Genomic DNA, 25,154 nt, shown 5'->3' with positions numbered 1-25,154 from the left:
TGGAGGCGCTCTCAGCAGGGTTGGCTGAGCTCAGAAGGGCTTGGGAAGACCTTGCTAGGAACTGCAGGAGTCACAGGGCTTTGTGTTCAGGCCTCCTGAGCTCCTTTAAGCCCCGCCCAGTTTTCTGACCTTGCTTATTTAGAAAACTCCCTTCCTCCGTCTTAAACTTGCCCGTGCATCACAGTGGGATAAGGCATTTATGCGCTGGTCAGTCTCTAATGGGACCCTTGAGTCTGTAGGACACTTGTATCTCACAATGCCCCTTTCTCCTTGTTCTGGACCACATCCTGCCTCCTACCTACTCTTGTTTTTGGAAACAAAAATTAATGTGAGTGCGGGTGGGTGGTGCTTGAATACACCATCTGTGTGAAAGGAGATTTCAGGGTCTGTGTTATGGGCAGCCTTCAAGAACATTCACCTTATGGTGGGAGCTGGAGCAGGCATGTTAGGCCATGGGATGGAAATAATGTGTCAAGGAGGTAGAACAACCAGATCAAAGGGGTCTGGATCCCAACCCCCCAGAGCTGTATTGTGACGCTGGATTGTTTAGGTTCAGCTTGTCATATGAGAGAGGAATAAATGTATCTTGTTTAAGCCTCTGTTTTATTTGCTTTATTTTTAAAGTAGCTACCTTTATGCTAAGGCAGCTAATGAACATATGAAAATAATTTCAATTGTATTGGTGGTCAGAGAAAATACAAATTAAACCCACAAGATACTGTTTAATATCCACCAGACTGGCAAAAATTTAAAAGTCTGATACTACTGATTGTAGACAAAAATGCGGAAAAACCAGAAATTTGTAAACTTTGTTAATTTGGTAAAACTACGTGAAACAATTTGGTGTTGCTGTGTAAAATATGGTCCAGTCGTTCCAATTCTTGGTGTATCCCCAACATAAATGAGTGCACTTAGGTACCTAGGAGACAAGTACCCAGCGTTCATTGGATCATTGTTTGTAAAAATAACAAACTGGAACTAACTCAAGTGTCTACTAACAGGGGAAGTATAAATAAGTTCAAGTCTATTTGCATAATAGAATGCTATATAAAGGTGTAAATTAATGAATACATATATATCTATGTGCATTATTAGGAATATAATGTGGAACAATAAAGTAAGTTACAGGAGAATCAATATGACATTTCTGGTTTTTATGCAATATATTCTTTTAACTCTCTAATTATAATTTATTAATTATAATAAATCTTTTTTCTTTACCTCGTTGCACTATTTCTGTTTTCACACAGTTGTTTGGTTGTCTTGTTTATTTTCATCTCTGGTTTCAACTTACCATTTTTCTTCCTGTATCCGGTTATCTTTTGATGCCTTTCAGATTCAAAAATAAGGCACTAGAAATCTGCTTGTGCTTGGGTGGAACTTGTTGACTTACATAGTGCCCTGGGGCTGAATGGGCAGAGACCTTGCTGTTTGGCTGGGGATCTCCTTAGTGTCCATATGGGATGGTCATTTCCCCCAGGGAGGAATCCCCCGATTATCTTCTTGATGGAGATCTGCCTGCCTGCCAACACGCTTGGCCCCAGCAGAGGCACTGCGCCTGGGATCTTGCTGGTTGGTAATCAAACTTCATCTCTCTGTTTTCAGCATGTGCTTTATCTCCATTCTCAGCTGTGATGGTGGTCTCAGAGAATACCTTCTTGTCTTTCTTGTTCAATAATTCTCAAATGAGTAGTTCTAATAGCGTGATTCCCAGATCCCTGAGACTTTCCGTTGTCAGCCAGGTTAAAATTGTTTTCATAGTAATACTAAACGTTATTTGCCTTTTTTACCATGTCGACATTTGCGGTGATGATGCGAAAGCAATGATGAGTGTAATTGCCTAGCACAATCAAGGCAGTGGCACCAAACTGTAGTTGTGTGTTTTTTGCTGTGACACAGCCGCAGATTAAAAACACCAAAAACCAAAAACCAGTTTTACTTAGGAAGGTCCTTCATGAAGCAGTAAAATTTATTGATGTTATTAAATCTTTACCCTTGAGTACATGTGTCTTTAATATTCTGTTTGACAAAATAAGTGTGCATAAAGCACTTCTATCTTTTAGCGAAGTATGATGACATCTCAAGGAAGGGGACTTGTGTGATTCTTGGGGCTGTGAGCTGAACTAGACCCTTTGTTTTTGCAGAAACGCAATTTTTCCTTGAAAGAATGACTGACTAGCTGGTTATTCAGACTTGGGTATTTGGCAGACATTCTCTTGAAAATGAATAAAGCGAGCTTGACAATTTAGAGACAATGGTATTCGTTGCCAATGATATAATTCAAACGTCCAAATGAAAATTAGAAATTTGGAAAATCTGTATCTGCTACCATGATCTTGACAGCTTTCTAATATTTTAAAACTATTTTGATGAGATTGGTGATGATAGTTTTTAAAATGTGATTTCATTTATTTATTTAAACTTTTTATTAGAGTACAGTTGATTTACAATGTGTTAGTTTCAGGTGTACAGCAAAGTGAATCAGTTATATTAAATGTGATTTTCAATATTATGGTAAAATAAACTGTCAACATTTGGAAGGGTGAACCAATGCTTTTCAAATGATCAATGAGTCATGCTACAAAACTGTCCAGGGGCTAAAAATATCCATTCAAAGTGCCAGGTAAACTAATAATTTTAATAGAACAGAGTATCAAAAGTCCATTCATATGGATTCAAATTCTACGTTGGAACTAACCTTTAAGAAATGTCTTGAGTTTTGGTGTAATTTGTAAGAAGAATATCTAAAATTACCTAGAAGGGCTACTAAAATATACTCCTCTTCAAAAGAATATAAAAAAGAACGTGTATATATATATATATCTGAATCACTTTGTTGTACAGCAGAAATTAACACAACGCGGTAAATCAACTTTACTCCAATAAAAAAAATACTCCTTTTCTCAACTACATATCTGTGCGATGTCATATTTTCTTCATTGACTTCAACCGAGACAGCATGTCACAAGAGTTCAGACACAGAAGCAGAACTGAGAATCCAGTTGTGCTTTATTAAGCAGGACATTAAAGAGCTTTGGAAAAATGTAAACTAAAGTCACTCATCACTTATTTGTTTTATTTTAAAATTATCTTTATTTTATTTCATCACAATTTGTTATTTGTGTTAACGTGCAGCAGGGTTATTGTTACTTTAAAGTGAATTAGTGAACACTTTTAAAATTTCCCATTTTTTCACTTGTTTTAAGGGTAATTTTATTTATTTATTTATTTATTTATTTATTATTACATTTAAAAAATTGAAGTATAGTTGATTTACAAGGCTTCAGGTGTACGGCAAGGTGATTCAGTTATATGTATATAACTTTTTAAGATTCTTTTCTGTTATAAGTTATTACAAGATACTGAATATGATCCCCTGTGCTATACAGTTGATCCTTGTTGTTTATTTTATATATAGTAGCGTGTATCTGTTGGTCCCAAATTCCTAACTTATCCCTTTAAACCGAAGCTCTTTGAGGTCTTCAATAATTTTTAAGAGTATAAAGGGGTCCTGAGACCAAAGTGTTTGAGAACTATTGCTCTGCAGAGTAAACCTTTTCTCTTCTACTGGAGCAGAAGTGGGCCAGTCTTTGGGGTGTGCTGGCTGGGTAGGGATGCAACCTTTCCATAAACAGACTTTCAAATATATTTTTTGTCACAGCCCTTGTCTGGGCTTCAAGAAATAAGCTTCTCACTGATGTCCTTTCCTGTAAATAGTTAGGGTTATTTTCATTACTTTTTTACTTGGGTCCTATACTTCGTCAAGTCATTTATTTTTTTCTTTTTCTGAAAAAATATATGAGTATATCTTTTCCAAGTCCTTAAACATATGAAATATCTTACTGAGTCTTTGAACATACATGACAGATTTGTTGTGAGTCTAAGACAATTTTTGTGGCTAGTTTTCTGATTCATCAATTCGTTTTTCTGCAGCTCCCATTTGCAGTTCTTTTGAACTGTTGAACTTGTAACCACATGTTAAACCAGATCTTGGAGTTTAGCCAGAAAGGAGCTAGCTGGTGTTAAATACCTTTACATTCTGAGTGAAGCTATAGACCAGGGTGTTGGCATACATTTTCTGTCAGAGACAATAGAGTAAATAATTTAGGCTTTGTGGGTCACATGATCTCTGTCACAACTGCCCAACTCTACCTTTTAATGTAAAAGTGGCTGTAAACAAGACAGAGATGAATAAGTGGCTCCGTTCCAGTAAAACCTATTTATGACCCTGAAATGTGATTTTCATGTGTCACAAAATCTTCCTTTTTTTTTTTTAAACCATTTAGAAATGGAAAAACCATTCTCAGCTGATAGGCCCTACAAAAAACAAGTAGTGAGGAGGCTATGGCCTACAGGCTGTAGTCTGCTGACCCCTGTGCTAGACTATTCACAGAGCACTTGTAAAAGAGGCAAACACGCTCTACTCCCATCAGCGATCGCCCGGCTCCTGCCTGAGTATTGAGATTGGAAAGGTTGGGGAGATTTCCTTGGAGAGTCGTCAGTGTGTTGTACTCCCATCCCACTTCCCCATCCCCCATTTGGAAAGGGAGGACATGCTCCCTTCACCTTGGACCAAGTGGAGAGGATTCAGGGGTACTTTCAGAGTGCTCCAAACCGGAAGTGTTTAAAGAAGGGAGCCCATGGGTGGAGTACTTCTCACTAGGAGGCAGAGATGAAAGAAATGCACTGGAGCAAAGCTTCAGTCTCTCTCTGCCTGGAGGCTCAAGAGTTTGGATTCTGGGGCCAGATGCAGACCGCTTGAGGGGAAGCCTGCCTGGGGTAGCTTAAGAAGGATCCTTTCCACAGAGACCAACAGGAAGGATGAAGGGACCCTTTAAGGACAGCTTACCTGGTGAAACTCGCTCCAGAGGCTGCGGGGTAATGGCAGGGAACATCCAGGAGGGAGACCTTGTCCACATCGAGGGGATTGTTGCCACCATCAGCAATGGCGGAACCAGGATGTACATCTTGGGAGAGAAGGAGCCAGCCCCAGTGCATCTGCCAAGCGCCAGTGCCAGCTGGTAGCTGTGCCAGTCAGGCAAGACCCAGTCCAGGGCCGACACAAATGGGCTCAGTGCAACTGAATGAGCGGGGCTGCTTGTGGTGAGTGAGTCCACTGGAAAGGAATCTGCGCTGTAGGGCATCTTTCATGCCCTTTAGGTTATCATGAAAAGCAGAGTTTTTCAAATAGTTTTAATGATGTACAAAAGTGAGCAGAAGACCTAAATAGACATTTCTCCAAAGAAGATATACAGATTTCCAACAAACACATGAAAGAATGCTCAACATCATTAATCATTAGAGAAATGCAAATCAAAACTACAATGAGATATCATCTCACACGGGTCAGAATGGCCATCATCAAAAAATCTAGAAACAATAAATGCTGGAGAGGGTGTGGAGGAAAGGGAACCCTCTTGCACTGTTGGTGGGAATGTAAATTGATACAGCCACTATGGAGAACAATATGGAGGTTCCTTAAAAAACTAAAAATAGAAATACCATACGACCCAGCAATCCCACTACTGGGCATATACCCTGAGAAAACCATAATTCAAAAAGAGTCATGTACCACAATGTTCATTACAGCTCTATTTACAATAGCCAGGTAATGGAAGCAACCTAAGTGTCCATCATCGGATGAATGGATAAAGAAGATGTGGCACATATATACAAGGGAATATTACTCAGCCATAAAAAGAAACGAAATGGAGGTATTTGTAGTGAGGTGGATGGAGTTAGAGTCTGTCATACAGAGTGAAGTAAGTCAGAAAGAGAAAAACAAGTACAGTATGCTAACACATATATATGGAATCTAAGGGAAAAAAAAAAAGTCATGAAGAACCTAGTGGCAAGATGGGAATAAAGACACAGACCTAGACAGACACATTCTCCTAGAGAATGGACTTGAGGATATGGGGGGGGGGAAGGGTAAGCTGTGACAAAGTGAGAGAGTGGCATGGACATATATACACTACCAAATGTAAAATAGATAGCTAGTGGGAAGCAGCTGCATAGCACAGGGAGATCAGCTCGGTGCTTTGTGACCACCTAGAGGGGTGGGATAGGGAGGGTGGGAGGGAGGGAGACGCAAGAGGGAAGAGATATGGGGACATATGTATATGTATATGTATAACTGATTCACTTTGTTATAAAGCAGAAACTAACACAACATTGTAAAGCAATTATACTCCAATAAAGATGTTAAAAAAAAAAATGAGGAATTAAGGCACAGTGCCTAATAGTCTCTCCTCTCCCCCTAAGCCCAGGAGCTAAGGCAGCTGTCCCAGATGTTTGACCCAGGGACAGGCCTGATGATGTATCTTTCGTCATATCTACCTCCCCCTTAGATCCCGGAGAATCCAGAAAACCTGACCTAGCAAATAAGATTGGAGAAGGATAGGGCGAAGAAGCTGATCAGAAACTTCCCTCTTCACTCCAGGGTTCAAATCGGGGCTGAGGAAACTCTGTAAGTTAAACAAAAATGTTTGGAGTGTTTAATATTTGACTGGACTATAGTTAATATGATTGTTAGGCTGATTTGGGTTGTTTGTTTTGAAAGCTAAGAGTTCTTGGGAAATACGTGGAAACTGCCCAAGATTTCACCCAAGGGGCCGAGAAGGAACTAACTGATTGTCAGGGTGTGGAGCACTGAGAAAAAGAATAGGTGCTTTGTGATTGTACCCTACTGGGTCTAGCTCCTTCAGGAACATGTTACAGTTGGCACTATCAAATCTTCTCAAATGTGCTGATTTTTTTGTTTGCTTGTTGTTCTTTAAGAGAGAGCTCTGTATCTTTCACTGTCAGAGTTGAAATGAACTCTATCCCTGTTCATATCTTTCAAGCCCATTTCAAGGAAGTAGAAAAAAATATTAGATTTACTAGTGTTTTGTTTTAAAAGACCAGAAGCCTAATTTCTTGGGGTAGAGGCAAGGAAATGGAAGTGAGGGGCTTCTCCAAGGTCCTGTTTGAGTTGCCTCTTGGCAGTTGTTTGGGGAACTCCTTTGGGCTGCAGCTAGCCTGTGAAGGTATATTGTTCATGGCAAGAGGCACCCCCTCTGAGCCGAGGAACCTCAGGATCACAGTGCTTAATTGGAGGAGGGTACTATTGCATACAAGATAAAAGCATCCCTCCCCCAGGGCAGCAATGCTGGTGGTCTTGTCAGACACCTTGAATCTCAGCCTCCGATTGCCGCCGTAGCAAACTGCGCGCGTGTTCTATGAGCCTGCAGCTCCCGCTCGCCCACCCTTTCATCCAACAATGGCCCCTATCAACAGGCAGCAGTAGCATTGCCCCTTCTCCTCCTTCAGATCCACTCTCTGTACAAGGAGTGGGCTGACAGTAAGTGCCCAGCAGCGCTGTTCCACGGTGCTTGGTTTCCTGCACTTCTCCGAATGTGCTGGCGGATTTGGTTGGCATCGACCTTCAGCAGTCCACACTTCCTTCCAATAGCTAGTCCTCTCAGCTTGGCTGTATTCGTGGGATTCTTCTGGGGACCCATCCTCTTAGTTTTTGGTTGTCATTGTTGGTTGGTGTAAGACCTTTATTTAATAATATCTCTAAAAATCTGAAATTTGAGTGCTTTCCATCTTTAGACAGCTAGAGACTTACACACTGCCTTAAAATCTTGAGATAACAAAGGTGCACTCTTTTAAAAAGCAGTGTTCTCTACCTCCATAATCTTTAGAGGGAGAGGAAGAACTGACAAAACGAAATTTCCATTGCAAAACAGTCCTGAATGAATTTAAAGCCTTTCTGAACAAATAGGATGTAAACATAACAATATGGAAATGTTTCCATCAGAATCTCCATCTGAATGGGATAAAAATTAAGAAGATGAAGATAAATCGGAAATGCTTTCTTTTTATCACAGTATTGATTACATTTTAGAATAGTTTTAGATTTACAGAAAAATTTAGATAGTATAGAGAGTTCCTATATGCCCTCTACCCAGTTTCCTCTATTATTAACGTTTACATTAATATGGCATATTTGTCACTATTAATTAACTGATACTGATACGTTATTATTAACTAAAGTTGATGCTTTCTTTAGATATACTTGGTTTACCCTTAATGTCTTTTCTCTGTCCTGGATCCCATCCCACGTTACATTGAGTTCTCATGTCTCCGTAGGCTCCTCTTAGCTGTGATAATTTCTCAGAACTTCCTTGTTTTTTGATGACCTTGACAGTTTTGAGGAATACTGGTCAAGTATTTTGCAGAATGTTCCTCAATTGAGGTTTGCCTAATATTTCTCTCGTGATCGGATATCAAGAGTGTATTCTTGGGCTTCCCTGGTGGCGCAGTGGTTGAGAATCTGCCTGCCAATGCAGAGGACACGGGTTCGAGCCCTGGTCTGGGAGGATCCCACATCCCACGGAGCGACTAGGCCCGTGAGCCACAACTACTGAGCCTGCGCGTCTGGAGCCTGTGCCCCGCAACAAGAGAGGCCGCGATAGTGAGAGGCCCGCGCACCACGATGAAGAGTGGCCCCCACTTGCCGCAACTAGAGAAGGCCCTCGCACAGAAACGAAGACCCAACACAGCCATAAATAAATTCAAAAAAAAAAAAAAAAAAGAGTTCGCATGCCGCAACTAAGACCTGGCACAGCCAAAGAAATACATAAATAAAAATATTAAAAAAAAAAAAAAAAGAGTGCATTCTTTCAACCTGACTTATCACCATTGATGTTGACCTTGATCACCAGGCTGAGGTTGTGTTTGTTAGTTTTCTCCACCATAAACTTACTCTTTTTTTTCCTTTTTCCATGCTGTACTCTTTGAAAGGAAGTTATTATAAGTGGCCCATGATTAAGGACTGGGGATTTATGCTCCATCTCCTTGAGGGTGGAGTATTTACACAAATTAGTTGGAATTCTTGGAATAGATTTGCCTTTTCTCCCTCATTTATTTATCTGTTCAATCATTTATTTATCTATTTTATTCTTTGGGCTATAGTCCAATAGTGCTTTATCTATTTTGTTGTTTGAATTGTTCCAGCTTTGGCCATTGGGATCTCTTTCCGCTGGCTCCTGTGTCCCTTTGACATAAGCCATCATTGTGGTTTTATTTATTTATTTAAAAAACTTTTAGCACTTCCTTGCTTTCTGACACTGCAAGATGCTCCAGGCTCATCTTGTAGATTTCCTGTCCCAGTCCTAGAATCATCTATTTCTCCAAGGAGCCCTAGTTCCTTTCATTGGAGACAGTGTATCAAGATCTGGGCACTAGTGTCTTGGTCAGTTTAGGCTGCTTTAACAAACTACTTCAGACTGAGTGTCTGATAAACAACAGAGATTTATTTCTCACAGTTCTGGAGGCTAGACATCCAAGATCAGGTTGTCACTGCAGTTGGGTTATGATGAGGGCCTTCTCCCGTGTTGCAGGCTGCTGTCTCCTCATTTTATCCCCACATGGCAGAAGATCAGAGAGAGAGAAAGCAAGCTCTCTTGTGTCTTTTTATTAGGGCACTAATCCCATTCATGAGGGCTCTACCTTCATGGAGTAATTACCTCCCAAAGGCCCCATCTCCTAATACCATCACATTGGGGATTAGAATTTTGACATTTTGGAGGCATACAAACACTTAGTCCATAGCACTATGAATGTTGCTACCAGGGTGTTGTTGCTTCTAGGCTCTCAGTTGACAGAGCAAGGAAATATATGTGTGGAAACGCCTTCATTGAAGCAAATGGGTATATGCATATATATACTTTTGTATTTCTTTTATCATTTCCACATGAATGTTGTGTCTGTTGGAAAGAATTGCTTAATATGTGCTCTCAGTTATGCATTTTGAGCTGGAGGCCCGTTGGGCAGCAACTAGATGTTCTCTAACGGGTTTAAAGAAATTAACAACTTAAGGCTTTCCTTTCATTGGGAGATAATTCTCCATGCATCTCTTGTGCTTCTTTACAATTGGCAAGGAGAGGCACTATCTTTTCACGGATGTTTGTTTGTACAGTGAACAATAACCTTGGGAGATGGAGATAGGGTCTCTCTGCAGAGCAAGGGCAGATTTGTTTACTGTCCAGTATAATAAGGATAATGTCTCCTTCTGAGGCAAAGTTTGGGCAGGTTTGCTTGCAGTCCATGGTCAAAGATTTGGGTTCAATAAGCTCCTGTATGTGCGGCACCCATCTAGGCTGCTTCATCTTTTCTCACAGCAACTGGGGACAAGAGGAACAACACAAACATGAAGCCTATCCTGCCTACTGTGTTGTGAGTAACAAAGTCCTTTGTCAAATTGTAAGGTCCGGAAGTCTGGTGTCTTCTAGCAGCTTCCACAAAACTGTGCAGACTAACTTGTAAGCTTGCACGTAGGTAAACTTCAGACTCTGGTTCTGACACCTTCATTTAGGTTGAGTACTAACAGTATTCCCATATTTCTCAGCTAGATGTAAGCCTTTTTCGGAGTTACCAATGCTGAAGAATAAGTTTTTAAAATTTTAAATTAAAAACATTTAAAACGTTTCAAAATAAAATCATGGCTCACATATAAGAAAAGGAAAATCTTATTTAGCTCATGAATTAAAGTGGGAACCAGCCAGCTGTCACAACTGGTTCAAAGGAGAAGTCAAAGACAAATTGAAATGGAGTAAAGGAATGGTAAAATCAATTTACAAATGGACAAAATCTGGGTTTTTCCATGGGGAGTAGGGTGGGGTTGAACCTCCACCAGACAGAATTTATTTGCATGTCCATAGACAAGAATTATTTGCATTGCTATCAGGTATCCACAATGTATAGAGCTGTAAAATAATTCAAATACATGGAAAGCACAAACTCCATAGAATCAGATAACCTGGAAAGGTGTGCTGTAAATGATGCCTAGTTTTCCACTGGAGACATGCAGTAATCTTTTTTGCTTATTCCAAAGTCTTAAATATTCTGTAAATGTACTGTAAGAATTGTTTCCAAGGTATTGATCCAATGTGAGAGAATTAAAAGGAGGACAGAAAGAGATTTTTAAAAGTAAGCCTAGACACATACACATAAAAAAGATATTGGAAGAAGTTCTAATTATCTGATCTGGGAATAGAATCCACCAGAGCAGAAGATCATTTGTTCAGACTCTGTCCAGTAAGAGAAGGAAGTCCTAATATGTCATTGATTCAGACAGTTCCCTCGACTGACCACTAGGGGTCGCTAAGCAGGCATTTTGACCCCTGACCGGAGAGGCAGGGGTGGCAGCATCTAATCCAGCCACGGTAATGCTCACCTGATTTAACACATTTGGGAAGCTCATTGGTGGCAAGACATTTTTACCTAGTCCAGGGCCTGGCACATAGTAAGCATTCAATACATATTTCTTGAAAAGAATTATTCAGAACGCAGGGGGTGCTTTTACACTGTAGGCATGTAAGAGATATGATATTTCAGAGTAAGGATTTGTTAAGACTTCTGGTCATATTAGGACAAAAGGAGAAAACATTATAAATTAGAAGTCACTAGGTTAATTAAACAAAAAGAGGTACATTTAGCCATGAAATTAGACTTGGTAAATCTGTGAACAGTTTCCGTTGCCTGTACAAACACCAACATAACAAAATACTTGTTTCAATGCAGACCTGGCAGTCCTCCTTTTCTTTGTTTCTGTTTTGCTCAGGTGCCATCAAATGTTGATTCTTCCACTCCTATCCCGCAAAACTTTCTAATTTCCTACTAATTTTGGTGCAATGAGAAACTGGTGGCAAGTCATCTATAATTTTAAGGAATCGATTAGAATAAGATGAAAAGTGAAAAATAGAGGGGCAATGACTATGGGTTAGATCCACAGCTGGAAGGAAGGAGGAGAGCGAATCAGGAGGCTCTTAGAAAACCCCAAGAACAGATCTTCTCCCTGCCCTTGACTTTCCTGGCTCCTCACACACATTCTGTGGACATCTGTTGTTTTTGTCTGCCTAGGAGCCCTTCCCTCTTAGTGCCTGTTACTAGTGCCTTGATTTTACCCTGGGGGGATGAGCCCCTCCCCGACTGGGCACGGTCTTGATGGGGATGTTAGTTCAGGTGCTCCCCCCATCAGATGGCTGAGGGGTAAACACTAAGCCAAGCTAGGCCAACCAAAGGCCCGGTCACTGGAAACTCTTGTAGAGCCTGAAAACCACTGGACTTCTTTCAACCTAGTGTCTCAAAGAGACCGTCCATTACTTCTTGCTTTGTAGAATCCCACAGCTGTGCTCTTTTCCATCTTTTCAAAGATCTGAGTCTTTATTTTTTCCTTCAAGTCCGTGAGTCACCCCACATTTATCTAGTAAATTCCAATTTGCCTATATAAGCCGGAGTTGGTTTCTTTGTGACTGCAGCCAAAGAATGCTGACTGATGTAATGGGAAAAGGGAACGAGTCAAAAACCTAGTCCTATGTTACTTCTATAATCTCAGTTGAACTTATCATTGAAAAGGACTAGCCGTAAGGAAATGGAGACTCCTTGAAAATGAGGCATTACTAACATTTATGGACACATTATGTTCTAGACACTTTTCTAAACATTTACAAGTATTCTTATTTATGAATACTTACCTAAGAATGACCCCATGGAATAAATGTTATTTTTTCCCATTTTACAGATGAGAAAACTGAGGCACAGATGATTAAATAACCTGCCCATTTTCACATGGCCAGGTTAACATTCTCAAAGTTTATTCTGTAGAATACAAGTTTTTCAGACGTGTATTAGTTTCCTAGGGCTGCTATAACAAAGCACCACAAACAGGGTGACTTAAAACAATAGAAATGTATTGTCTCACAGTTCTGAAGGCTAGAAGTCTGAAATCAACTGGCAGGGCCATGTTCTCTATGACTGCTTTAGAGGAGAATCCCGGCCTGCCTCTTCTAGCTTTTGGTATTTGCCAGCAATCCTTGGCATTCCTTGGCATGTAGAGGTATTCCTCCCATCTATGCCTCTGTTTCTCTCTGTGTGTCTCACTCCTCTTCTCCTAAGGACACTAGTCATATTGGATTAAGGGCCCACCTACTCCAGTGTGACCTCATCCTAACTGATTACATCTGCAATACATTATTCCCAAATAAGGTCACATTCTAAGGTACTGGGGGTTAGGACTTATTTTGGGGGACGGTCATTTTTAGATATTCATGTTAAATATGTTTTTGAGGGTTTTTTTTTCCACTTTAACTCATCACAAGAATGTTGATAGCAATTGCTCAAAAAAAGAATTATGTGGTCAAATAAATTTGAAAAGCACAGGATTAACCACCATTACAGTAGGATTCTCAGCTGTAGTACTTTGGGAGGGTCTTTAATTTGTTAAGCTGAAAGGGAGCCAGCAAACTGGGACTGTAATGGACAATTTCTCAAACATGTTTGGGTATGGACTTCTTTTTGCTGTGGGATTAGTGGTCTGTGTGACACAGATCACAGGCCCGACGCGAGGTAGCAGCACCCTGTTAAGGACCCTCCCTACTCTTCTGGTTTTGCCTCTTACCTGCTGTGTGTCCTTAAGACAACTGCTTTCTTCTCTGAGCATGAGTTTCCTTATGTCTAAGATAGAGGCAACAATATCCTTTCCCCTGTGGGTTTCTTATAAGAACTCTGCTAAATGAGGTAGGCTGAAATACACCTAGGAGAACACCTGGGACAGAAGTAGACATTCACTTAATAGTAGTTGCCTTTTTTATGCTAACTAGACAGTTCTGAATTTCTTGGCATTTTTATTCAGCCTTTCTAGACTCTCGGATATAATTCCTAAGCCAGGAAAATTTCCACCAGTAGGGTTTTCTTGTTCATTTTCCTTTTCCTTTCACCATTTTTTTTCTCTTTAGGAGAATTCTTTCTTTTATGATAATAAAAATTGACCTTAGGTAAATATTTGACCCAACTGTACTTTTGATAAATCTCCAATGTTAGCAAAGAATGGGTTGTTTCACTCTGCAGTTCCTTATTCGGATCTTCCACCCCGGTGAGGGGAAGAGGATGTGATCACGCGACAGCCAGCAGAGGGGAAACTGTGAAAGGGGCCTCGCTCTAGAAAAGCAGCCCACAACGGCCCCAGCTCTCAGAGGAGGGCGAGCTTCTGAGGCGACTTGTCTGCGGGGGGACTCGGCCATCTCTTTGTCCGTCCGACATGGAACCAAAGCGGATCAGGGAGGGCTACCTTGTGAAGAGGGTAAGCAAAGTGCCACCTGCAAGGGTGTCCCTGGAGATAGGGCGGGGGAGGATTGGAGTCCAGCTTTGCACTCTCTAACCTGCTGAACCTATTGGGCTGAAATGGGAGAGCATCGCAGGCTGTAGAAGGTTGGAGTGGTGAGGAGAAGCCAGTACGTGTTGCCTTCTGGTTCTTAAAAGTGAGTTAATCAAGCTCAGGCGTCAGCACAGCTTGGTTTTGTGGGGTTGAGAATTCCAGACGACAGGGTCTGGAAATCCTTCAGGATTTAAAGCATCCTTTTCAAGAGTCACGCATGTGTGTTATGCTAGAAGACTGAAACTCTTCTTCTATAGAGGTTACTAGGAGAAACTATTCATTTGTTATTTAAATTCTTCTTCCCCTCTTTTTTTTTTTTTGGAAAGGAGGAAGAAGAAAATGATTAAAGATGAGCGGATATAATACAGTAATGGTAGCTTATTCATCCTTTTTTATTGGACTGAAATCTCTTCACTCACAGTTCTTAGTGAATTTGGATAACGTGCTGTTAAGGTGGTAGGTAGATGCACCATTTGAAAGATTAGAAAACAGAGACGCGAGTTTACTGAAAAACGCTTGGTTTCGCTGGTGTGGCATCAGGAAATTGAATTTCGTTAGCACTGCTGGTTTTTCTCCTGGTGGTGGGTGGACGCTGTGTCACTGTGATACTCCCCAAGAGGGTGAGTTCACACGTAGGGCTTGTTGGCATCCTGTGGGCAACACCTATATGAACATGTAACTCACACTGACCCAAGTGAGTTCAGGGTGTTAGAAGTGAACTGAATTCAGTACATTCCTTTAAAGGCCCAGTTTTTAATTGAATGAGAGCATAATGAGACTCTGTTTTAGGCCATTCATGGTTTAATATTTTAGCCTGAAAGTTCTACCAAGAGGAGGTTAAACTGCTCACATTGCTGCCTGATTCTGTTTTGATTTAAATCTGGAAGGGGCCTTAGACCGTCTGACCTCATTCCCTCATTTCCACAAGAGTAAGCTGAGACCCAGAAGCTGGGTGACTGCTCCAAGTCACGTGGCTGTGACAGATTTGGGACCAGAAAGTCACTCCCTGACTCCTGGCACTGAGCTCTGTCTAGTACACCGGGATTTTCATTGAGTAAATTCAATCTAAGTTAGGGTTTGCAATGTGTCTATGGTCGTGAGAGTTACGAGTAGATGCCAGAGAATAAATGAGCCCTCAGCTGGTATTCTTTCTAGCTAGCCATATTTTGAAACATCCTTTGGAAAAGACACATGTATATACACAGAGGTGTATGTAGATTCTTTGCAATAGGCACTAATATTCTCTTGAGAGCCAACAATAATTAATGTTGACATTTCTTTCCTGGTCACTTAGGCTAGTATCCTGAGAAGAGCAGGTAAATGGAAACATTTTCTGCAAAGGTTTTCTGTTTGTTTGTTTTTTTAAAAAAAACAATTTAAGCATTTTGTAATTAAAATTGCTGTTATATTGTATACTTACATTTTAAAGTCTATAAATTACAAAGGATTAAAAGACTCAATCTCTAATAAGTGAGTCTGCCCCACTAGAATATGACGATGAAAGAGTTAGGGTTGTCAAGCACATGGACTTAAATTAATAAATTTTTAAATCAGTGAGAGTAATTCTCTCAGATCATGGCCTGTAAAAGTCAGTCTAGAAAAAGTACCTAGAAAAAAACATCGTGAAATTTCATATTGAGTTTTCCAGTTTATATCTCCCATAATTTTCATGTCTACAATTTACATCTTCCATAATTTTTGCATTTCTGTCTGGGGCCTTTCGAACACTCTCTGTTATAATGTGTTAGGATTCTCTAATTTGTTATTTTAAAGAAATGCTTGGTTCAGAGATTCCCTTTGTCAGCTGCAGAACTGAAGTCAGAATTTCCCAGTAAGGTGTTAAACTTCTAAACTTCTTTAGACGTCATTTTTTTCTTTTCTTTCAGATACTTCATATACATGGGTTAAAAAGTATATGTCAGGAAACTAGCACACAGTAGATGGTACCTAAGTCACAATGATTATTAATATCAGTATTGCTATATACTTCAGTAGATAGGCAGTCCTCTCCTAGATGCTATTGGTCATATGCCCTGCTTCCTGGGTTGGTTGCCAAGTTAATAGTGAAGAAAGGAGCATGGAGATCTTTCTCTGACAAGGCTGGGGGACGCCTTGACTATAGTCATTGATGTTAAAGCACGACAGGTGATAATATATGTCTCCCTCTGTTCACCTTTCTTTCTTATGCATTTTAAGATATCTGGGTGGTAATAGAGAATATATTTCTCCTTATTCTTCTTTTATGAAATAATTTTATTGGCTATAAAGATGTTTTGGGTGGAAAAAATATGACATTAGAATATGCTAGTACAAGGATTTTGTCAAGTCAGTAATCTTGGGGTCGGTAGTCAATGGTATCGACTCTATAATGTTTCTGCTTTTCTTCTGTGCAAGAAAACTGTCCACATTTCACAGTTCAGGTTTCCTCCTTTGCCTCCCCCCTGATATCTTTAAACAGAGTTGATGGACAGATCTTTAAAGAGTTTTTTTATGAAGAGCAGGAGGGGAAATACATGATTCTGTCATTTTGCAGCTTTTTCATTCTAAAGAAGACCCAGATTTTCTTGCCTCAAAGTCTTGCCACTTTGACTTCAAAAAAAAAGGAGCGCTTAGAGCCTGCCATGTAGCAGCTAGCCACTGTACAAACTCCATCTCATTCAATCCTATCCACCCTATGTAACAGTACCCTTATCCCCATCTTACAGATGGAAAACTGAGGCTCAGAGAGAATAAGTGGCTTGCCGGTAAGAGGACAACCTGGGATTCAAACCCAGGCTTGCCCAACCACAAAGCCCACCATCTCGTTGATCCCAGGCAGCCTTCTGAAAAGCAGGCTTCCCAAGCCAGCAAAAGGGAGGTGAGATGAACTTTGCAGAGCCAGAGTGGGGCCTGGACAAACTGTACTGTGGGCAAGAGTGTGTGTAGTGACCTCAACCTCCCTTTTTCTCTGATTAGGGGGTTACTTCCAGCTAATAAACATATTTTGGGGGTCCTTGAAAATATACTACTGATTTGGATATGTTTATGATCATAGCTTAAAAAAAAGAGAGACGAGCAGTTTACATGCAACCAATAACCTAGACTCCACCAAGTCACGTCACAAACCAGCCTCATTCCTAGAGGTCTATGCAGCCAACTGTCGTTTCTATGACAACAGCCAGCCTGTGGAGTGGCAGGACTGACCCAAGGAGTGTATTAGGAATTTAGGTGGCCTGTGAGACTGGGGGAAAGCACAGGAATCGGGGTGGTGAGAAAGAGAAGGACAAGAGGCTTGGTCAGGAAAGAAAAGGGCTGCAAAAAAAAGCTGATGTACTGATAGAAGGAGGAAAGCCTGGGTTAAAACAGAGAGCAGGACTCAGGGGTCTCTGCCCAGCAATTCTTTCGAACGGCTACCTTGTCTTCCAGACACCATGAAATAATCCCTCTTGATTGGCACACATTGATCCATTGTCATCAGAGTAGCCAACATATGTAGGGCTCACCCTGCAGCAGGGACAGATCTAAGCATTTAATGCATTAATGCAATATATATATATATATATATATATATATAGTGGGTACAACTATTACCCTTACTTTACAGAGGAGGAAAGTAAGGTACAGAGAGGCAAAGGGCCTTGCCTAAGGTCACACAGCTATTAAGTGGCAGAGAAGAACTGGAACCCAGCAGTGTGGTCCCAGTGTCACAGAGAGCTGTGCCTAACCGTGTTATACGTGACCCTCATGGGCTCAGATTGCAGTGATTTTCTTTTCCAAAGCACTGTTGTTGTGATGCGTGGTGCCCAGGAGAACCTTAGGCCAGAATGACTTCATAGTATTGCCTCCAAAATGGTGTCATCTTATCTGCCAATATGATTACCATTTTTTGAGCACCTGCTACAAGCTAGGCATAGTGATCAGCCCTTTAAGTGTATTATCTTATTTAATCTTTATAACAATGGGAAATTGGTACTATTATTATTTTCATTTTATAAGTGAGGAGACTATGTTTTGGAAAAATGAAGTTACTTGCCTAAGGTCACACAGCTTAGAAGAGGCAAAGTTGAAATTTGAACCCAAATCCCTAAGACTCCAGAAATCACGCTGTTAGACACTTTGTGTCATTTTTCTATTGTTAACCTAATATGTTTTTATTGAGAAATTGTCCAACCTGGAAGAGATTATTTTATGTAAAAAATATTCTACTGAACAGATTTGTTTCCTTGCCTTCAAAGTATTTAAACTGGCACAAAATGACCATTGATCTGGGATGTTATACAAGTGATGTCATAGATCAGGCTGGACAACTAGATGATGCAATTTACGATGTAGCAGAAATAAGGACTTCATAGAAGCAACACCAACTTAAAATAACATGTCCCGTGAGTGTGGGAGAACAGATGATACTAACTCACACTTCTGCTTTAGTTCAATACGTAGTTTTGACCATCATATAGTTTTCCTTTGAATTCTAGCTATATGTCAACATAGGAAAAGAGAAGTTTGAAGAAAAGGAGAAGTGAAAGGAGGTGTCTTCACTTGGTGGGAGATGTCTGGGAGGGGCTCGGCACCACAATCAAGCTGTCCCCTCCCTCGGCAATGAGTCATGGCTTCTTTCTGTGAAGCCACACATGCGCAGGAAGGCCTGTCTCAGTTTGTGCATTCATCACGCCGACCTAGAGTTGCAGGTCAAGGTCACTCTCTCCCCTGTTAGATTGTGAACATCTTGAGAGCAAAGATGGCGTCTTGTTCATGTTTATAGCCCAACACCCAGGCCAATGTCTGAAGCATGGGAGCTGCTTTATCTGTCATTATTTGTAGAGAAACCAAAAAAATCAGGGGTTCATATTATGGTAACTTAAAAAAAAATGTCTAATGGGGTCATTTTTAGATATTCATGTTAAATATGTTTTTGAGGGTTTTTTTTTTGGCAGTTTTGTTTTGTTTTTGCTTGCAGATGAAGCCCAAGTGTTCAGATGAAGGCAAGGGCATCTGGAATTAGAAGACTAAAGGCACAATAGTAATAACACGTTTTTAGAACAGATGTGTAGAATCTGAGGATTGAAAGGAATGTAACGCATTTTGATAAGCATTTAATTGAACTTCTCATCTGTGGCCTGCATTTCTTTTACTACTCTGTTCACAAGAGTGCTAGAAGACCTCTTGTGCCAGGGAACTCACTAATTTAACTTTCTCCCTTAAGTTACGCAGCAAACTGTTTTTTTCTGAAACTTTCACCTACTGAGACTTCAGAACAATCGAAATGTTTCACACCCTTGAAGACAGTCCTTATCTACTCTGCCTGTCCCTTTTTGGGCTAAAACCTACCAGTTCCAACAATTTCCCCAAGAGAGATGCCATCCTGTCACTCTCTTTGGAACAGGCTTCACTTTATCTGTAGCTTTGAGGTTTCCTGAGCTCAAGTTCATTCTCCAGGTGCAACCATAAGTACAGAATTACAGGGACTAGATAGTATTTATTGGGTGCTCACTGTGTTCTGGATATTGCCCTAAGCAATTTACGTGGATTATTTTATTTAATCTCCCAATCATCCTAAGAAATAGGTGGTAGCATTATCCTCATTTGCCAGATGTAGAAAATGAGGTTTAAAAACTTCCTTAAGGTCACATTGCTAGAATGTGGCAGAGCTGGGATTTGAGCTTGGGTCACCCAGCTCCATGGTCACCTACTGGTAATGCTCTATTTAAAGTTAGAACGTTACTTTCCTATGCTTCTATTTATATAGCCTACAAATGACTTTAGTTTTTTTGATAGCCCACATCAAACTGCTGACCAGTAGAGCTCCATTTTTTTCCCCCACACGCCCATTTTCCCAAATCTTCACCAATACATTTTATAAATCTTTAAAAAAAAAGGATTGAAGAATAAGTTTATATTTTGTTTAATTTGCATTTGTTTAAATGCTGTTGAAGCAGTACATTTTTATGTTTATTGGACCCAAGCATTTCTTCTTTTGAGAACTGGCTGTTTCTACTGTTTGTCCATTTAAAAAAAAATTGAGAGGGTTTGTATATTTCTTATTGATTTCTAAAGGGTTAAAAAATATATTAAGGATATTAACCTTTAATTATATGATACTATATTATACATATTCATACCTTTTAATTTGCTTTTCAGTTGTTCAGGGTTTTTTTTGTTGTTGTTTGTTCATTTGTGTGTTTTTTTTTTTTAAAGGATACATTGGAAAGACAGAAATTGCTACCTTACAAAGTTCTTTTTTTTTTTTTTAATTATTTATTTATTTATTTATTTATTTATTTATTTTATTTTTGGCTGTGTTGGGTCTTCGTTTCTGTGCGAGGGCTTCTTCCAGCTGCGGCAAGCGGGGGCCACTCTTCATCGCGGTGCGTGGGCCTCACTATTGTGGCCTTTCGTTGCAGAGCACAGGCTCTAGAGCACAGGCTCAGTAGTTGTGGCTCACAGGCCTAGCTGCTCTGCGGCATGTGGGATCTTCCCAGACCAGGGCTCAAACCCGTGTCCCCTGCATTAGCAGGCAGATTCTCAACCACTGCGCCACCAGGGAAGCCCTCATTTGTTTTTTTACTGTACAGAAATTCAGTTTTTTTAAGTGGTCAAATATCTTGAGCTTTAAGATTTCTTCTTTTGGTATCATGCAATGTCAGACTCTTATGCACTAAACTAACCACTTCCATGATGATGTACAGTGACTCACTTGGAAACTTTAAATTTGACTCAACATTTAAAACCTACCCATTCTGACATGTAATTGTATAGGTTTTGGTCTACAATGGAAGAAAGCAGGCATATGCCACATATATATTTACTTACATATATAAACCTTATATATTTATAGTATCATAAAACATATCTATTATATAGGATCATATTATGATGTGATTTACAATTTAGATATGTTTTATGATTTTATGTACACACATATACACATATATGAGGTTATATATATATATATAGCTGGCTAAGTGGCCTAAAAATTGATTTAGATTCCAGAATAACTCAGTGAGAACCAAAATGAAGATGGCATCTAAGGGGAAGTGTAAAGAACATAAAATTAGGAATCAGGAGGCCTGGATTCTAATCTCAGTCCCACATTAGTTGGTCAGCTGTACTAGGCCCAGTCACTTAAAGTGGCCTCAGCTTTCTTACGTGTATGATGAAGGTGTTGATAGATGATCCTAAATGCCTTTCTAGCATGGGCAGTCCGTGATCACACTTCTGGGTTTGCTCTTGGGTGAGCACCAAGAAGGTTAAGGACAGAGAAGGGTAAATATAGCGGTCATGGAGAGGAGGTGCTGTCAGGTTATCCAGGGAGAAGCCAGCAGGTGCAGAGGAGAGAGATGACCCAGAATTCCATCATCCTAACCTAACTAACCACTACCAAGCCTGGAAGAAAGTCCCACTTTATAAGCTGTCCGATTTCCCTTGTTTTACCAAGTATCAGCATCCTCAATGGGCATAATGCCCCTGAATCCCAAATGACACTTCCTCCACGCAGTGAGCTGTCAGACCCTGAGGCTACATTTGAATTAGTAAAGCACAAACTCATTTTGAATAGTTGGCTCCGGAGTAGTTTTATTTTAATGGTCTACAGAAGGAATGTAGTGCTGGCTGACGTCTCCTAATTTTATCCCGGTTCCAAGGTCAAAAGCCCTGAGTGACTCTGGCAGTTATAAATCTTTGATAGGTCTGAAGTGGAATATAAAATTTGAGACTTGAAAGGCATTTCAGCAGTCATCTGGTCCAACTTCTTACTCCTAGCTCTGTGAATAGATCTTTTATTAATTTCATTTATTTAACATTTTTTAGACTTGTCTATATATTTCCCTAAAGGCACATCCCAAATTTTAGTATGTAGTAGTATCATGTGTTGTTCATTTATTTATTAATTTTTCCCAATTATTTTGAACATTTTCAAACCCACAGAGAAGTGGAGAAAATAGTATGACTACCTATATACTCTTTCCCTAGATTTATGAATTGTTAACACATGGCTACATTTGTCTTATCTCCGTATTTCTATATAAATATACACACATATTTTTATGCTGAGATATTTGAGAATAAGTCAGTTTATCATGCTCCCTCATGCCTAAATATGTCAAAATATATCTTCTAAGAATTAGAACGTTCTCCACAGTTTTCCAAATTGGATGTACCATTTTGCACTCCTGCCAGCCATGTATGGGAGTTCCAGTTACCATCCTTGCCAAGTCTTGCTCTTCTCAAGCTTTCAAAATTTTAGATGCTCTAGTGGGTGTGCAGAGGTATTTCATTGTGGTTTTAATCTGCATTTTCCTGATGGATAATGATGTTAAACACTTTTTCAGAGTTTTTTTTTTTAATGTAATGCCTCTTCCAGTCTTTTGCCCATTAAAAAAAATAGATTATTTGTATTTTTTCTTATTGATTTGCAGGAACTCTTTATATTCTGAGTTTCTCTCTGATAGATGTAAAACAGAAGGACATTTGATTGAAATTATTTCAGGTGTTGGCATAGTGCCTGACCTTGCCCATTTTTTCAAAAAGGGAAATAATTCACTGTTAGCATGAATAATTATTCTGCATGTTCAGAAAAGAGATAGTGTGTATTAATTTAAAACTTTTTTTTTCCAGTAACTAAAACAAAGGAAACACTTGGACAAACAAAATGATAGTCCCACAAGTATTTATCTTCTTCGCATAAATAGTCTTCCTTTTGGGAAACTGGACCTTTATATAGAGGCTCTTGGTATTTTAAGATAAGCAGCAGGATCTTCTGGGAACTGGATGATAATCCCATTTTGTGGTAGTCATGACAGGGTGACATCGTGGGTTCAAAGATAAGAGGCAAAGAACCCTGTTCTCTTCCTTTTCCAAAACCCTCCCAAAATATAGACACAAAAGAGAGACTTCCTTGATGTAGTCAGAATGCTTATCTGTTGATAAAGGGACAGTTGGCATTAACCCAAACTGAAAACTTTTTAAGTAAGGATATTCCTAAAGGCCACACTGACATGACCGCATCATGCTGGCATTAGAGACAGTTCTGCAGGTGATTTTCATACCTCTTAGCCATGCCTGTACACAAGGCTGTGCTCTGAGTTTCTTCTTGACGTTCATATCCAGATAAAATCTGATTAGACCAAAGGATGGAAGTAACTGCAGCTAGCATGCCACCATTTATGGCACATGCTATTGATGGTGGCACTTTTCCAGTGAGTCCAGCTTCAGGCATCCTCTACTCTTCAGTCTGAGTTGGCACTTGAGGTAGAATCTATTTGCCATCCCTAAGTTGAATGGAACACAATGGGCAGGGGTGGGAGAAAATAAGCCACAGATAGTCAACCTGAAATGTACAAGAAGGAGAGTTGAGATTCACACCCTATTCCCTTGGCAACGGCCCAGGAGAGGCTTATGGTCTAATTATAGGTGTGTATATATTTTATCTTAAATTTTTTTTTTAAAAAGTTTCAGCAGAATGGTATTCCCCTTCTCCCCTGAAGGCTGCTTTCCTAGCAGCCTGGTCACACAAATGTGGGTCACCTGTGTCCACACTGGCCAAAGCTAGGCTATTTATCAAGCCCTTTGCCACCTATAGAAGAGTTTTAGAACACATCAGTACCCAGCTCTTTCTGCTGTCATTACAGGGGAGCATGTTCAACACCTGGAAACCCATGTGGGTTGTATTGTTAGAAGATGGAATTGAATTCTATAAGAAGAAAAGTGATAACAGCCCCAAAGGAATGATTCCCCTGAAAGGAAGCACTCTGACTAGCCCTTGCCAGGACTTTGGCAAAAGGATGGTGAGTTGATGTCGTTAACCACAATGAATACCTTGTCAGGCGCTGACCTTTGAGCCCATGCATAGCCTGCAATGTGAATGGAGCTTCCTGGGCCAGTCCCTCTCCCCACCACCCACCCTCTACCCTGGGCATTTGGGTCTTTCTTGGTCAAGCACTTCCAGAACAGGGTTGGCTCAACAGCTGTGCTTCATAAGAGACCTCAGCCCCTTGAAAGGAGTCACTCCTAATGGGATGTGTTTTGATTTCAGTTTGTGTTTAAGATCACTACGACCAAACAGCAGGACCACTTCTTCCAGGCAGCCTTCCTAGAAGAGAGAGATGCCTGGGTTCGGGACATCAAAAAGGCCATTAAATGCATTGAAGGAGGCCAGAAGTTTGCCAGGAAATCTACCAGGAGGTCCATCCGACTGCCAGAAACCACTGACTTAGGGTGATTTTCTTCTTTTTTTTATTATTTTTTATTTTTTTAAACATCTTTATTGGAGTATAATTGCTTTACAATGGTGTGTTGGTTTCTGCTTTATAACAAAGTGAATCGGATATATGTATACATATGTCCCCATATCTCTTCCCTCTTGCATCTGCCTCCCACCCTCCCTATCCCACCCCTTTAGGTGGTCGGTCACAAAGCACCGAGCTGATCTCCCTGTGCTCTGTGGCTGCTTCCCACTAGCTATCTATTTTACATTTGGTAGTGTATATGTGTCCATGCCACTCTCTCACTTCGTTCCATAGGGTGATTTTCTATGTTTGCTTCCCTTCACTCTTCCCTCCTCCCACCCTGCTTCTTGAAATCTCACAACAGATCCTGCTCCAAGGCCTGCTTTGGTCACCTCTGAAGGCTGTATCCACCCTTCCAGGTCCTTAGTACTGGCACTTGGTGTACTAAGATGTTTACCTGGGTCTGAAGGAGTGATTGTGGCTTCTCTAAGGTCTAGCAGCTGAGGAGAGGAGGCAGTGGAATTTAAATTCCCTCATTTTGGGTAATCTTGGCAGAGAGCGAGATGGGGGATGGAGAGAGAGAAAGAGAGAGAGAGAGAGAGAGATGCATAATTGTATTTATGAAGTAGCCATAATAATTTACTCTTAAACAAAGCTTCAGGATCTATAGGTAGGTAGGAAAAGGCAGGGGCTGTGTGTCCTAGTAGGTAAGGTTTCAAGTTCAAGTTCACACAGTCAGCAAGGGTGAA

General features: G+C 40.3%; 1 protein-coding gene across 1 annotated transcript in view; it reads left to right on the top strand.

The window, feature by feature from the left end:
- The first annotated feature begins 8,661 nt into the window (after positions 1-8,661).
- Positions 8,662-25,154, top strand: part of PLEK (pleckstrin) — a 32,235-nt gene continuing 15,742 nt past the window's right edge. The window contains exons 1-4 of the mRNA XM_082356405.1: positions 8,662-10,377; positions 10,511-14,128; positions 23,809-23,964; positions 24,213-24,394. Coding sequence (XP_082212531.1) covers positions 14,087-14,128; positions 23,809-23,964; positions 24,213-24,394 — 380 coding nt within the window. The 5' untranslated portion in view covers positions 8,662-10,377; positions 10,511-14,086. The remainder of the gene's footprint in view (positions 10,378-10,510; positions 14,129-23,808; positions 23,965-24,212; positions 24,395-25,154) is intronic.

The sequence above is a fragment of the Balaenoptera borealis genome (assembly GCF_965194805.1).
Source record: "Balaenoptera borealis genome assembly, chromosome: 15".
Taxonomy (NCBI): Eukaryota; Metazoa; Chordata; class Mammalia; order Artiodactyla; family Balaenopteridae; genus Balaenoptera; species Balaenoptera borealis.
Note: the sequence above shows the minus strand (reverse complement) of the source record. Positions and strands in the feature narration are given on the sequence as shown.